At 39.5% G+C, this 16,943-nt stretch overlaps 1 protein-coding gene across 1 annotated transcript in view; it reads right to left on the bottom strand.

Annotated features, from left to right (window-relative positions):
* The window catches only part of TMEM236 (transmembrane protein 236), a 33,754-nt gene that overhangs the window by 14,964 nt on the left and 1,847 nt on the right, over positions 1-16,943 (bottom strand). Inside the window, exons 2-3 of the mRNA XM_045555608.1 lie at positions 5,581-5,653; positions 2,052-2,190 (exon numbers count right to left, since the gene is read on the bottom strand). Coding sequence (XP_045411564.1) covers positions 2,052-2,190; positions 5,581-5,653 — 212 coding nt within the window. The remainder of the gene's footprint in view (positions 1-2,051; positions 2,191-5,580; positions 5,654-16,943) is intronic.

Raw genomic sequence — 16,943 nt, 5'->3', positions numbered from 1 at the left:
TACCACAAGCTAACAGATACATATGCATTTCAGACTGGATAGAGCACAGAACATACTCACTTTCCCACATTCCCTTAAGGGAGTCAAATTATTCCAGACCTTGTTCATTATCCACCCCTACCCCATTTCTTTGATTCTGAAGGACCACATGCAATGAAGACATATTTATAGCATGCTTGCCTAGGTTCAGATTTATATATTAAGATTTATATGTTAATATATTTAGGTATTAACTTCGGTTCCAGGGGATACATGAGAATACCCCATGGATTCAAAATTCACATAATTTATTCTATTAATATACATGTTTAAATTAGGGTAGGAGGCTATTGGAGTTCAAAGTTTGCATAAAAATTAAACGCATGTATTATTCACATTTACAAAGGCATTTTGAATGAATGCTGGTATTTTTTAAAGCATGATTTTATTAAATGGTAAAGCTATCAAACCAGACATTAACCTTCCAAAATTTGGGCAGAGAAGAGCTCAAGAAGGTGGCTCTTCATGTAAGAAGCAGCAGTTTGTACAAGGTGTTCTAAAGTCTTCTCCCCAAGGTCTACTTCTTCTTTGGGTGTCCTCTGATTTCAATTTTCAGTGTCATCATCACTTCCGGATACAGGGAAAATTCCCCTTTAAAAATCCAACTCATCACCAACAAAAATAAAATGCCACTAACTTAGCCCCCAAAATATACATGTGCATTTCTTTTTTAAAAGGAACTTTTACCTTGAACAGAAAGTTCACATTAACATGGAAAATAGAATCATCAAAAACAATCAAATTTGAAGCTGGGTGCAGTGGCATGTACCAGTAATCCCAGCTACTTGGGAGGCTGAGGCAGGAGGATGGCTTGAGCTCAAGAGTTCAAGATCAGCCTGGGCAATACAGCAAGACCCCATTTCCAAAAAAAAAAAAGTCTATTTTAAAAATAGACTTGTGTCCTTCAGGGATCTACAAATGTCGCAAAGGGTTTGGAGATTCCCAAATTTCCTCAGTTTAAGATGAATACACTTGGCTCTGGAAGGCAGATGTTACTTGGGAGTGCCTTTTCCTTAACAAATATTTCCAACTGCCGTCTTATCTACCTGTCACCTGTGTTATGTTAAACGTGACAGTCCATCCTCTCCCACCCAAGCACAAAGTGCAAAATGCAAAGTGCTCAGAGTCTCAGGCTTCCTGTTGGCCTCCAACTCAGTTTTGCTTCCAATTTGAACAGCAAGAGTGACTGGATGGGTGGTGAGACATGGCCCATAAATGACTGTCCTGCTGTAGGGGTTACCCCTGTCACTCTGAAGCATTCTCCTGAGACTCAATCTACACCACTCCCCCCATCAGGGAGCAATCTTATGAGACCTACCCATTTCAAAGGCACAACATGACGAACTCTTAGCCATCCAATAACTAGCATACAAATGTTACAAATTAAACACAGATACTATCACATGAAATTGAATGAAAGTTGAAGGAATTTGTGACTGAACAAACAAAATATTCAGCTAACAAGATACCTTTTTAAAGGCCAAACTATATTTAGTTTTAACTGATTGCTTTGGGGGAATGTGGCATACTGTGGTTTTATTAGTGGGACCTTTGGCTTTTTTTATAATCCACAGTTAAAAACAAATAATTCCCTAGGACACAACTGTTATACTCAGATTGATTCCTATAGCAAAGGTCTCCAAACTAAACTCTTGGTTAATCCATCTAAATTTAAGGTTTTAAGAAAGTTCCTAGATAAATATAAATCTATAATAATTTCCTTAGATAATTTTCTTGCTGGAATGAAAATGAAGGTTTTTGGTATTAAATATTTGGTAAGTTTATTAATTTATCAGTACTACCAAAATATAAATAAGAAATAACTATCTAGCTCTTAAGGTAGATTTAAAAATAATTATGTTTAGATATCTTCCTTTGCAATCATCTATTAACATCAGTAATGTCAGCACTAAGAGAAGGTATCATTAAACATGTCACCAGATAACAGAGTGGCAGGAAGGTGAAAGATATATCAAGCTTTTTAAAATATTCATATTTAAAAGAATACTTACTCTCTTGACTCCCTCTAAGAGGATATATCCTGAGTTTTTCAATGATATCAACTATGATCAAGGATAACAGGACCAAAGATACAGACAGGTCAGGTAACGTATCAGGTAAGATAGAGGACCCATTGATGTTCTTCTGAATCTGTTTTTAGAAAAACATTTAGAAGCATTAAATTATTGTACTTTCGTTGTTGAAAATTCTTCCAATAATGCAAAAAGCAACACTAAATTAATTGTAAATACATTTACTTAAAAAAAACTAGAAGCTTGTTTTTCAGCTTCTCGGGTTTAAAACTCCACAAGGTTTTGAGCCATTTCTAGAGATGTAATAAGGGTTCATATCCATGGAAGAGTTTTCCAATTAAAGATACAGCTTGGGAAATGCTTGCAGAAATAGAATAGTAGGCTCCCCGTATTAGTAGAATGGGTAACTCCTTCCAACTCTACTGCTAAGCAGAGGTTCTGAGAGTCCAGCCTCAAACAGCTAGGGGGAAAATATTGACATTTAGGATCTTCGAAGAAAGGAGAGCCCAGGAAACCCAGGAAGGCTTTAGGGCACTTCTTCATCTGCTTAAGGTATCTACCAAAAACCTACAGCAAGCATCATATTAACGCTGAAAAGGTGAATGTGTTCCCTGTGAGATCAGGAATAAGCCAAAGACAGCACCATGAGCATTACTATTCAAAATGGCACTAGAGGTCAGAGCTAGTATAAAAGGGAAGAGAAGGAAATCAAAAGTAGAAGCATCGGAAAGAAAGAAAAACAAAATACCATTATTCATAGACTATGTATGGAGAAGGTCTCCCCAGCATGGATAAATTATTTATAAATACCAGTTATGAAGAGTTAGGCAGTGAGATTTTTAAAAAATGATACAGTTGAATGCAACGTCAATTAATGTTTCAAGCTTTTGTGGAAAATGGCAGGCTGATTCTAAACTTTATATGGAAACACCAAGAGCAAGAAACTCTGGAAGAAAAAGAACAAGAGAGGAAGGTTTACTCTTCTGGATACAAAGAATTATTATAAAGCTACGAGCATTAAGGCAGTGTGTTGTCATCACAGGAATAGAAAACCAGGCAATGAGACAGAACAGAAAGCCCAGAATCAGATCATGTATGTACACACCTGATTTATAACAAAGGTAGCACTGCAGGGAAGGACAGATTTAAATAAAGGCTGTCCAATGCATTTGAGATTATTTGAAAAAGAAAAATCTTGACCCCTTACTACACAACACATACAGAAACCAGTTCCAAATGGATTGTAAATCTAAAAGAGGATGAAGAACAATATAGCCTCCAGAGTATAATTGGGGGAACATGTTTAGAACTTTGAGGTTGAGTTTCCCAAGAGGACAAAATCTTCTCAAACAAGTGACCATAAGCACTATCTGTAAAGGAAAGAAATTGATAAATTGGGCTATTTTTAAATTAAGAACTTCTTTTCACCAAAAGATACCATTGAAGGTATCTCTTGACTCCACTGAAATGCTTGCCCCTGCACACCAAGAGACATATTCCAGAATGTTCACTGCAGTATTATTTGGAATAGCCTAAACTGGAAATAACTGAAATGGCCATCAATAGTAGAATTGATAAAGTTTTTTTAAAAATCGTGATATCTTCATAAAATGAAATAGTCTACAGCAATGAAAATGAATGAGTTACGATTATACACAGAAACATGAATGCCTCTCACAGCCATAGTTTTGAATAGAAAAGCCAGACATAAGTTATATATATTATATATAAGTTAAATAATGTATGTATATAAACTGTTGTTTGATTTCTCCTTGCACAAAGTTCAAAAACAGGCCAACTAATCTGTGGTATTAGAAGTCAAGGTAGAAATGACCTCTGGAGAGGAGAGGAAGACAGTCATAGCAAGGAGTGTGGGCGTGGAGCTGGCCAAGTTTTCTTTCCTGACTTGAGTAGTGTTTATACAGGGGTTTGCTTTGTGATATTCCATTGATACTGTACATTTATGTTTTGTGTGCTTTTCTGTTTGTGTTACACTTCCTTGAAAATTAAATTAGAAAACAAAGAAAGAAGGGCGGGCCTGGTGGCTCACGCCTGTAATCCTAGCACTCTGTGAGGCAAGGCAAGGGGATCGCTTGACAAGGTCTGGAGTTCAAGACCAGCCTGAGCAAGAGCAAGACCCTGTCTCTGCTAAAATGGGTGTGGTGGTGGGTGCCTGTAGTCCCAGCTACTTGGGAGGCTGAGGCAGGAGGATCGTTTGAGCCCAGGAGTTTGAGATTTGCTGTGAGCTGTGACGATGCCACTGCACTCTAGCTGGGGCAACAGACCAAGACTCTGCCTCAAAAAAAAAAAAGAAAAAGAAAAGAAAAATATGCAACAGGGCATGAGATATCATTAAAAAGAAACAGAAAGGGCTGTCAAACCCCAGATATACTATCCTTGCACAACCGTGGTGCTCCTTCAAAGGTTGGAAATTGAATTTTTACAGCTCTTGGGGACCTCCCAAGAGATTTATGAGGTCTTTGTGGAAGAAGGAGGGGGAAATGACAAATCTAGATGGAAATATTCATCCATTGCAATTTGTTTGATGCAAAGTGCATCTGTGTGGTCTTCCAAAGTTATTATATGCATTCATATATTGTCCTAATATAGTATTTAGGATGTAGCCTAAGAACCGTGTAATTTCTAAAATCATACATTACTTGGTACTCACCTCTCTCACAACATTATGATACTTGTTCTAATTGCCTGTTTATTTTTCTTTCTACTGTTGGTAAATAATTACTAATGCCAGAGACTCTGCCATATTTCTCGAGTGCTCTATCTCGAATATCTAATACTGCCTGGCCTGTCATATGTACTTAATGAATATTTACTCACCATATGAATGAAACATCACAAAGTAATTTAAGTTGTGTACGTTGGGGAATTTGAAAACTATATCTTTCATAGCACCTTACAAATTAATAAGATTAGTAGGGCATTCTTTGACCTTCTGGATAATAAAGTTCTCACGGCCTGAAAGTTCTGCCTATAATATTCCTGCCCTGAAGATGCCCATCCAAATCCTTTTGAAGCTATATTTAGTCTGAACGTGAACTCAAAGTTCTTTTCCAATAAATAACATGTGCAAATTATTTGTCAATAGATATCTTATCAAAAGTCTTAGAATGTAAGTGGTTGTTCCCTTAGATGACGTCGTATTCATTTAGAACTAAGGATGATCATGAAAACCATCAGGTTGGTGGGAGAAAAAGATTCAGATTGACTTTCAAATTCCTTATTTTAATATTATTTTAAAATAGCATTTCTGTCTCACATACACAAACATAAAGGTAAATTTTTTTTAAAAATTGGCTGCTAGACTTTCCTCCATCATCACAGAGAGGACAATGATCTTCGTACTTTCAACATACAGATTGCAATCTGGAAGAAGACTGGATTAAGTAAACTTTAAGGCATTCCTTGGGCCCACTGCTCTACCAAATGTCAGTAATAGAAAATTTTAAACTCTCGAAATCTTGTAGCAGAGGAAATCAAAATGCCATACCTCGGTCACCGCTATGGAAAACGCAAAACTGGGCAAAGTGGTGAGTATTACGCACATCATCAGAACAGGTCTCCTAGCAAAGGAGAAAAAAAAATAAGCCAAGGCTATAATGTACAAGGTCAACAGTTCCTCTTACATTTTGCTAAATTCGCAGTTCCTGTTCCATTCATCTATAGTTTTTCTAAGAAGCCTCTGCTTCCCTATTTCCATTTCCCAAATGTTTGCGTATGGCAAAGAGGAACACAGTGCAAACAACAGAGTGCTTTTCTAGAACAAAGAGTGAGAGATTTCCGAATAATCCGAATAATGTGCAAGCCATAAATGACTACAAGCATCAAGGCGCAACCCAAATGAAATTCAATCGTTCGGTAGTTCCTTCATTAGAATTCCACCCAGGTCGGGCTCTGGCGATCAACTAAAAGGATGAACAGCATGACTTTTCTGAAGTTATAACCTGTGTCATAAAACTGATTTTTAAAAAAAATACATTTAGAGATGATAAACTATTAGATGCTTAAAGATCACTTAAAGTAACCCCCCCCCAAAAAAAGAATCATACATAAAAATGACATAATTTTTCAAACTTGTTTTGGGGCCACCTCTTAAGCCTCACATGATCAATCAATCTAGTTATTAATATATAATATGTATATAATACTACACGTTATAACAGAGAAAATTCAAATGCACGTTTATCATCATTAATTTAGGGAAGGAAGAAAGATACTCCAGGTTTTCTATAATGAAATATTTACCTCTTCTTTCTTTAGTGAATATATATCAGGTTCATTACATCTACATGATAATATGCTTCTAAATACAAGCAGTGTTGACTGCTTTAAAAATAGTAACAATTTCTCCTCTATCCTGTCTTGTCTCTTCCATCCCATTGCAGATGTCCTAGGTGTAAATGTAAGTTAGGAGGTGAGATTGTCCCTCTCCCATAGCCAGATCCAGTCTGACCTGCCTAAAACGAGTTACGATGGGATTTTCAATTGGTAGCTTTGCCTCTTTGAGCACAGATCCAAGTTCCTACAGCACTAGGCTCCCCAAGTAAGATGGTCGAAACCATTCACAAAGTCCTCTTCTTCTCAATTTCACCTCTAAACGATGGCAGTGCCCCAGGGATTATTCCTGTGTCCCCTTTTAATCTATGTTACCTTCCTGGATTATCTCATCCAGTCCCATGGCTTTAAATACCATCTACTTGCCTATGTCTCCCAAATACATGCTGGACTTTTCCCTGAGCTCTGGACTCGTACACCCAACTATTAGACACCTCCACTCGCATGTCAAAGAGGCAACTCAGACTTAACAAGTCCTCCTCTGTACCTGTCCCCACCCATCATCCAATCCCGTCTGATTTACTGCCAAAATCCATTTCAAACGCATCCTCTGATAATTCCATAGGATAGCGCATCCGCGGTCATCTCTCATCTGCAATTTTATTTCCTAACTGGTTTCCTGTTAATGCTTCTATTCTTGCTTACCAACATTTTCTTTATTTTTTCAAAAAATGGAGTCATATTTTTCAAATGTAAAACACATCTTGTCACTGCTCTCCCGGCTCAAAAATCTCCAATGCTGGGGAAAGCCGGCAATGGGGGGTTATTGTTTAATGGGTACTGAGCTTTAGTTCTGCAAGGTGAAAAGAGTTTCGTGGATGAACGGTGGTGATGAGTTGCACAACAACAATGTGAATGTGCTTAATGCCACTGAATTGCCCATTTAAAAATGGTTTAAGATGGTAAATTTTACATTATGTGTATTTCACTACACTTAAACTCTCCAATGGACACACACACAACATAATTATAATAAAATTGAAACTTGCTACCCCAGCCAACTACATGATGTGGTTTCTCTTACTTCTCCTACTCTAGTCATTTAAAATGAACCACCTTCTCTCACTTCACTCCAGCCATAATGGCCTTCTGCCTATTTCATGATCACACTGAGCATACCCCACCTAAGAGGCTGTTCCCTTCACCATGTCTGTTCCATGTCTAGTTCCTTGTAGTCATTTACTTCTCCCACCTTGTTAGTTTTTTAATCACATTCCATATGTATGTTTCATGTATGTATGTATGTATATATATATATATATAACTTGTGTATGTAGACCTTATGACTGCCTGAAATTCTGCTGATCATTTCTTTGTTTATTGTTTCACCTTCCTCTTTCCTCATCCCCCAAGGTAAGTTTCTTGGAAGCAGGGGCCTTATCTGAATTGTTCACTACTTTATCTCCAGCATCCAGATTAATGTTTCTGAATTTTTTTGTGTGTAAATGAATCTTCTGGGAATTTAATGAATCCTATGGACCCTTCTCAGGATAAAATCTTTAAATGAGTAAAATAAATACAAAAGAAACCAATTATATTGAAATTACCCAATAATAATTCTTTTTAAAGAATTATATACAATATGCAGTCTCTTTAAATAATTAGTCTGAGCATGGTGGCTCACACCTGTAATCCTAGCACTTTGGGAGGCCAAGGCAGGAGGATCACTTGAGGCCAGTAGTTCAAGACCAGCCTGAGCAATACAGCAAGACCCAGTCTCTATAAAAAAAAAAAAAAAGAAAAGAACAAAAAGAAAGAAAAATTCATTGGGCAGGGTGGTGTGCATCTGTAGTCCCAGCTACTTGGGAGGCTGAGGCAGGAGGATCTCTTGAGCTCCAAAGTTTGAGGTTGCAGTGAGCTATGATGATGCCACTGCATTCTAGCCTAGGCAATAGAGCAAGACCCTGTCTCAAAAAAAAAAAAAAATTATATACAGTTATTTAATTTCCTTTTAAATTTTTATATAGTAATACATGTGTCTATGAACATATTGTCTTTTTTTACTTTCTTTTTATTAATGATACTTAAGGTTAGTAAAAATTGTAATCATTCATAATTTCAAGGTAGTGAAGATCATGAACCATATACTGACGTCTCTGCTACAACTGTTGTGTGCCATGGAAAGATCTGTGATATCCAACACAAAAAGCTCTGTGTAATACAGTTACAAGTCCCATTAACACTATTGTGGCTTGTTACCAACATCCACATTAGAGAGAAATGCTAGCTTTCCATTAGAAGGTAATGAAAATAAAGATGTAAATTATTTCTCATTCCAGTTCAGGAACTCCATGATGCAACAGAATGCCTGGCACATAGTAGGAACTCAATAAATACTAAATGAATGGAATAGATAACAAATACATAATAACCCAAGTTGATGTTTTATTTAACCAGAAAGAATGTTAACCTGTGTTTGAAAATCTTGACTTATTGGGAGGATATGCTTATCATTTATTGAGTCTTATGGATTGAATGGTGTCCTTTCAAAAGGATAGGTTGAAATCCCGAATCCCCACAACATCAGAATGTGATCTTACTTTGGAAGCAGGATCTTCACAGAGATAATCATGATAAAGTAAGATTAGAGTGGGCCCTAATCCAATATGACTGGGGTTCTCGTAAAAAAAAAAAATGAGGAAATTTGGCGGCAGACTCGCACAGAGGGAAGACTACGTGAAGAAACGCAGAGAAAATGCCTGCCACATCAGAGTGATGCCTCCCCAAGTCAAAGAACATCCAAGTTTACCCAGAAAACCACCCAAGGCCAAAAGAAAGCCATGGAACAGATTCCCCTTATATCCCTCAGAAAGAACCAACCCTGTCAACAACTTGACTCTTAGCCTCCAGAAATGTGAAACAATGTTGTTTAAGCCATCCAGTTGGTGGTACTTGGTTGTGGCATTTCTAGGAAACTCATACAGATTTTGCTACTGGGAAGTGCAATATTGCTGTAAAAATACCTAAAAATGTAGATGTGGCTTCGGAATTGAGTAATGGGTGGGTAGAGGCTGGAAGAGTTGAGATGCATGACCGAAAGAGCCTGGATTGCCTGGAGGAAATTGTTGGTAGAAACCTAGATATTAAAGGAGGTCTGGTCAGGGCTCAGAAAGAAAAGAGTCGCTGTAGAGAAAGCTGCTGTCATCTTAGAGAATAGATATAGTGCCATGAACAGAATGTTGCCAGAAATAGGAATGCTAAAGGTGCTTCTGGATGGAAATGAGGAACATGCCATTGGGGACTAGAGGCAAGTGATCCTTTTTGTAAAATGGCAGAAAATGTGGCTCTGTTGGGTCGAAAGTAGAACTTGTAAGTGATGAATTCAGATATTTAGCGGAGGATATTTCTGAACAAAGTGTTGAAGGCAGGGTCTGTTTTCTCCTTGCTACTTATGGTACGATGTGAGCAAAGAGAGGTACATTGAAGAAGGAATTTTTAAGCACAGAGGAACTAGAACTTGAAGATTTGGAAAAGTCTCAGCCTATCCATATTACAAAAAATGAGAAAGCGTGTGTGGAAGAGATCACCAAGGTTGTGGCTTGAGAATCCAATCAACCGCGTCAGCAGAAACTCTGCTGGCTTGCACTGAAGGTGGCAGAAATGGCATAAAAGGAAGACAAGCTGTTGGACTTCTGGGACTCCAGGGAGGAAACCAGCTGATAGAGCTGTTTGGCTGCAAATGTGTCAAGGGAAGGAAAGAATGACACTGACAGTGATTCAGAGGCCGGAGAGGCTGGCACTGCAAGCACAGGCCCAGAGGTGCCCTCCTCAAATGCAAAGGGCAGAGCCACCATCCAGGGCTGAGGGGTTGGGGCTGCTACCCTTGTGGCCTTGGAACGTGGGCCCAGGGGATGGAGCATCAAGCCACAGAGGGTTATTCTCAAGCCTTAAAATCTAGCGGAATTTTCTGTCCCAGGTTTTGCACTTGCTTGGGACCCATGACTCCTTTTTCCCCTTCCAATTTCTCCCCGGTGATGTCCGTTCCACTGAATTTTGGAAGCAAGTAACTTTCTGTCTGGTTTCACACATTCACAGGTAGAGAAGAGTTTTGCCCCAAGATGAATCATAGCCCACTTCTCACACATAACCGATTTGGGTGATATAGGTGGTGAGTTCTGGGACTTTGAGTTGATGATGTTTAGGTGATGTTGGACTTAAGAGTTGATGCTGGAATGATTAGGACTTTTGGAGACGTTGGGATGAGTGAATCTATTTTGCATGTGGGAAGACCATGAATTTTGGGGTGTCACAGGGTGGAATGCTAAGGATTGAACTGGGACATGTTTAAGTCCCAACCCTCAGTACCTTAGATCATAACCCTATTTGTAAATAGGGTCTTTATTAGAGGTAATCAAGTTAAAGTGGGGTGTTAGGGTAGACCCTAATCCAATACAACTGGTGTCCTTATAAAAAGGGAAAATTTGGAAACAGACATGCACAAAGGGAAGAGTATGTGAGGACACACAGGGAGAACGCCATGCAAAGATGAAGGCAGAGATCAGGGTGACACATTTAAAAGCCAAGAAACACCAAAGATTGCCAGCAAACCACCAGAATCCCGGAGAGGGGCATGGAACAAAACCTCCCTTACATCTCTCAGAGGGAAGCCCTCCCTCCATCACCTTGGTCTCAGGCTGCTAGCCTCCAGAATGTTCAGACATTTGAGAATTTGAAACAAATTGGTGTGTTTAAGCCACCAAGTTCGTGGCACTTAGTTACGGCAATCCTAGGAAGTTAATACAAGGAAAACAGGATTTATGATAGAATATCACAGACACTGCTTTGAAGGTCTACTCATGCCAAAACTAATGCAAGTTTGCAACCACAGTATAAAGTGGCTGCAGAAAAGGACTTGTGGGCATGGTGTAATGTCCAGAAGAAAGACTGAGTTAGTAGCCAGGCTTGGTGGTGTGCACCTGTAGTCTCAGCTACTTGGGAGGCTGAGTCAGGAGGGTCGCATGAGCCCAGGAGTTTGAGGTTACAGTGAGCTATGATCACACCACTGCACTCCAACCTGGGTGACAGAGCGAGATGAAAGAAAGACAGAAAGAGAAGGAAGAGAAAAAGAAAAGAAAGAAAGCAAGCCTGAGCTAGGGTACTACCAATAGACCTCTATGCACATCTGTAATAAATTGGCAACAAAAAGGACTCCCCTAGGAGTGAGGCCCATGAAGAAAGAATTGAGCTAACCCCCACGGAGTTAAAAATTCCTATTTGTGCAATAAGCATTCTGGCCCTGAGATTTCTCACAGGGGAAACATAGTTGGTGGGAAGGATCAGATAATAACTTGGGAAATGACTCTTTGCTCAGAAACTTACAAAGATTCTCTCTTACCTAACCATTAAAGTCAACAGCTTGCCTTTCAAGGCTTCCCCCAATCTGGCCTTACCACCCCAACATACAGTAACACTCCCACTCTACACGGCCTGTTAGTGAGCTCATACCACATGCCAAGAACTGTAGGAAAGCATTTTATATACATCACTCAAACCCTACCAACAATCCTCCGAGTGAGGTATCACCCCTATAAATTTGCCCAAGTTCCCACAGCTAGGACGTGAAGGATGAGTTCTAATCGAGGTCTTTCTGACTCCAAAACTCACGCTCCTAACCTAACCACTCTGCAGCACTGCCCAGCCCACTTCTCTCTACTTGCTCCTAAGCAAGTTGGTCTTCTCCCACCCCTTAAAAGAATTCATGCTCATTCCTACAGCAACTCTTTATTCGTCCTCAACCCCCTGCTCAGGGATGTCTTCCCATCCCATCCTTACAAGCTCGGTGCAAATCGAGCTTTCCTCATGAGACTTTCTCTGACCACTGCATGCTCTTGATAAACCTGAGTCCATAAATCCTGTGTTGAAAACCTGCTGAGTGCGGGTCACTGTGGTGGGCTGGTGGGTGGGGTAGGAAGCATGAATCAAAAAGGACACCTGCTCTGCTGTCAGAAGTTTTGATGACTCTCTTCTCTGGCCTAATAAAGGACTTGTGGTGGGTCACATAAAATTTAGTGATCTTTTATATTACTTTCTAGCTTTTTCATGTATAAATACCTGCACAGTCTCCACAGTAGACTACAAACTCCCCGAGGAGGGAGGCAATACCTGAGACAGGAGATATTCCCCTACAGCCTGGGAACAATGGCAGCTAAGATGAAGAATTTGTGTAGGAAGGTCGTTTGGAGAAGTAGACAGAGGTCAGAGTGGATGGTCTTGAATGCTAGGCTAAGTCCTAGGATATAGTAAGCAGTGTACCTGCTATCTGTGTGGGGACAGCTCTGCCAGGCAGTCAAAGGCTACTCAATAAATGTTTATGAAAAGAGGGATTAAAAATGGGAACTGGAAAGAAATTCAGATAGGTAAATTTATACCTATTTAAACAAACCCATAGAGTGGACTGATGGGTCACTACTAACCGACAGGATTTCTAGTAAAGCCAGGAGTTTTAGTCAATGTCACTCAATTATGAAACAGATGACACAGTTGCAATTGAAGCCAATAGCATTATATTTCTAGCTGAAGTCAGTGGCTGCATCCATAGGACATCCTGGTATCAGTGACAATCCTATCCAGGCACTAAAAGGACAGCCAACATCCCAAGGAGACTTTCCAAAGAGAAAAAGTCCAGAAACCATGGGACAAGAATGACCGATGGAACCGTGCACACTGGAGAAGAGAAAACTTAGATGACTCACACGGGGCATGATTGGGATGGCAGAGTGACGCAGCTGCCTTCAAACGTTTGGAAATCTTGAAAGCAGAGACGGTAAGCTCAGGGACATCAGCCCTGGAGTCACAATTTTGGGAGTCATCATCACACAAGTGGCAGTTTATATCATGAGAATACTTAAAAAGAATTAGAAAGGGGAAGTTAGGGAGCAAGGGGTAAAGCTCCCGGCCATGGTCAAATGCACAGGTTTCTAAGGAAAGGGCAGAGGAAGTGAAGTCTGCAAAGAGGATGGGAAGAGAGCTATATGGTGGGAGGTTCTATTTCAACACAAGGAAATAAGGAAGACTATCTATTCTAATAATTAGAGCCATAGAGAGTAGTGAGTTCCCTGCAAAATCAGAGGTGGACCGTCTGTCTGTACAGTGAGAAGTAGTGTAGTAGATGAACTCTAAGATTTCTTCCAGCTTTAGAATTCTGTGGAATACTGTCGACATTGATGCTACAGGCAAGGGGAAGAGTAGATTTTTAAGGGCTGCAACTGATGTGCAGAAAACTTTTTTTTAAGAAAGGTAATACCCCTTCCACAAAGACTGGGAAGGAATTTAGGGGAGAAAAGAAGCAAGAGGTGAGAACACCAGTGGGTGAAGGTTGCCAGAGCCCGAGCATTAGTTAACAAGATGGTCTTCATTTTTCCTTAGACAAAATCAATCAAGACAAATGGTCTGACACTGGGACTGAATATATGAAAATACAGGGGACAATGCCAGAAACTCCAGTACATGGTGGCCCTGGAAATGAGGGCCTAACTGGGATAAGGAAAACAGTCATGGAAAACAAGGAGCAAGAAAGATGAAAATGGGAGAATGAATGGAATGCGGTGACTTATTGCATATGGCAGGAGAGAAGAGCAAAAGTAGATACATTCAGTCCTGCTGATTACTGGATTTGCTGCGGCAAGGAAGAGAAAGCCTGTGGTCAAGTATGACCAATTATTGATACCGAATATATAAGAAGATGACAGACCCACTGAGAGATGGGAGCGTTCTGGGAAGAAGTCACTGTGAAGCACTAGTATTAGGGTTGACGGTATCTTACCAATGACCTCGAGGAGGTGCTGAAAAGAGTGAGCTCTATTTCCTTCAGATTAGCCAGTCTGTCCAGCTGTGCACAGATGTTACTGGTGCTATGTGTTCCGCTTGCATGTGCTACTGTGGAACAGTAAAGTGCTCAAGAGATCGGGGTCTTAAGACTGATGCCTTTGGGGCCGTCTTGGCTCAACTAGGCATTGGTTGTGTGATCTTTTAACTCCTGTGCCTCAATTTCCTCATTTGTAAAGTGGAAACTATAATTGTCTTATATATAAAGATTAGAAAATTAACTAAAATGATACAGACAATGTGTTCAGAATTATGCTTGGTACACAGTAATTGTTCAATAAATATTTGTTCTTCTTTTACTATGACTACAACTACTTCTGCTGCTACTACCGCCACCACTACTTTAAACAGATCAATAAATAGCAAAAGTCTCACCGAGTATGTTAAAGATGTAAGCAAGATAAAATGTCACCCAAAATATTAGGGTCTTTCAAACTTGGCAATGCCCAGGACTCATGACATGCCGTGGTCTGAAGTATTGTACCCTGAAGGACTCGAGGATTCCTCAGATATGGCTCTGGGCCCCACAAATACTTTAGGATTATCCTGCCCTGATGTACCTTCTCGATGGGTTCAGGCTAGCCATGTAGCCCAATGGTTTCACCCATTTACGCATATTCCAAGAAAGGGTCTTTCTTGTTTACTGGAATACGCAGTTTCGTGTGTATATGAATAGCTTTACTTCATATCCCCAAATATCTCCCTCATTTATTTTAAATTATGACAGGTGTCTCTAGAAGGGAACAATAATGCTAAAAGAATGAGGAAGTATAAAGTACAAGAGGGAAGGAAAGAACACTGGATTAAAGTCCAGACTCCACCGTTGATTTAGTGCATGTTTTATACTCTCTGAAATTGTTTCTTCCCTTAGAAAAATGGAAATTATGTTCACCTGGTCAACTTTACAATGGTGGCGTGCAGGTCTAGTGAGAAAATGAAACATAAAAACATGGTGTCAATGCAACCACTTTATAAGATCTAAATGACATTATTCTCAAAAAAATAAAGGAGACTCTGAAAAATTCTCCAAATTCAAGGAATATCATTCAAAGCTTATAATTTTCTTCAGTTTTATAATCACTTCTACTGCTTTTCAGTGTCATTCTCAAGATTAAACAAAATCACACATTTTAAATGAAAATAGTAAATTCCGTCTGAGGTAAGGACATTAGTATTCACTGAGTACTTGCTACATACGAGGTACCATGCTAGGAACTTCATAGGCATAATTTGCATGCAGGTTCTTAAAACAACACTCCAAAGGAGAAACTAAGTTGTTCCTGTTTTGTTCATGAAAAAACTAAAGCTCGAAGCATTTAAATAACTCACACAAGGTCTCACAGTCAATGTCAAAGCTAGGATTTGAATCCAGGTCTGGTCTCCCTTAGATGCATTCCTAGGGCAGACCCTTTGCTAGCTGATGACTTGCTCTCTCCTGAAGACCAGCCTTAGAGGACTCACAATGCCAGCATGGACCTCCAGGGACGCTTCCAACTAGTCTCAACGACATGAAATCTGTGAATGTTCAGGATCTATGAAATTTCGTGTAAACAATTATCTAATTATTCTTCAAAAATAATTCATAATTCATACTTTCAATGCTCACTTTCTACAGTATCAACTAGTTTTGCATCATCTTCACGTAGCGATTAAGATATAACACCCTATATATTACCACATATACTATAATATCCAAATGCACATCTTTGGGAATCATATATAATATGCAAATACACATCTTTGGGGGAAATGTATCCTGATGACACTAAAGGAGTTGAATTTTTCTTGAAACACACTTGGCATTCAAAATCAGAAAGAATAAAGGAAAAGTTGTATAAGATACAGGAAATAGCATGAAATCTGACAGATCTGGGCTCACAAATCCCAGCTCCACCACGGAACTAGCTTTCTGTCTTGACAAAGTTAATCACCTCTTTTAAGTTTCAGTTTCTTTTTCTTAAAATGAGAATGCCAACATCTACACCTCACTGGATGGTCGTAAAGTTGAAATCTAATAGCACAGAATGTGTAAATCTCCTAGAATAGTTTTCAGTGGCTATTTCTTCCCTTCAACGTAAAAGATAATTACATGATAGTGTTTACAAAGGAGGCCTGGAGGACACAGTTCCACAGTTTCACCGAAATTACAGACAATCTGTGGGTGGGGCACATCACATGCACAAACAGAAACGAAAGACTGGAAGAGTATTTCCCAAAAGAAATGACTAAAAGATATAATTGTTGGGACAGTACAAGATACTGTAGGAAGGGGGAGGCGGGGTACCTGGGCCAGATGTACAAAATGAAATCGGAGCCGACATGAGGCCAGTGGTCTACCGCATGCACTGGGGAATAGAAACAAAAGCCTACTCTCTTTCTTAATTTCAACTGCCCCAGGAGGTCAGGACCTCGTCCTTCAAAGAAGCAGTTTAGGGTAGTGATTAGAAGTACCCATTAAGGAGTTAGACCTGGGTCCAAAGTCGGGCTCTTCCACTCACTAGTTGACTGACTCTGGGAAAGTCTCCCCTTGGGAATAGTAATGATAAACTCATGCAAATATCTACTTTATGGGGTGAGGTAGCTATATCTTTACCACCTCATATCAGCACTTACCTTTGCACATAATAAATGATCTGTAAAGAAGCAATTATAGCTTAATAATAATAATAATAATAAGTGATATGGGAAGATTGG

This window comes from Lemur catta, chromosome 1 (assembly GCF_020740605.2).
Source record: "Lemur catta isolate mLemCat1 chromosome 1, mLemCat1.pri, whole genome shotgun sequence".
In the NCBI taxonomy this organism is placed as follows: domain Eukaryota; kingdom Metazoa; phylum Chordata; class Mammalia; order Primates; family Lemuridae; genus Lemur; species Lemur catta.
Note: the sequence above shows the minus strand (reverse complement) of the source record. Positions and strands in the feature narration are given on the sequence as shown.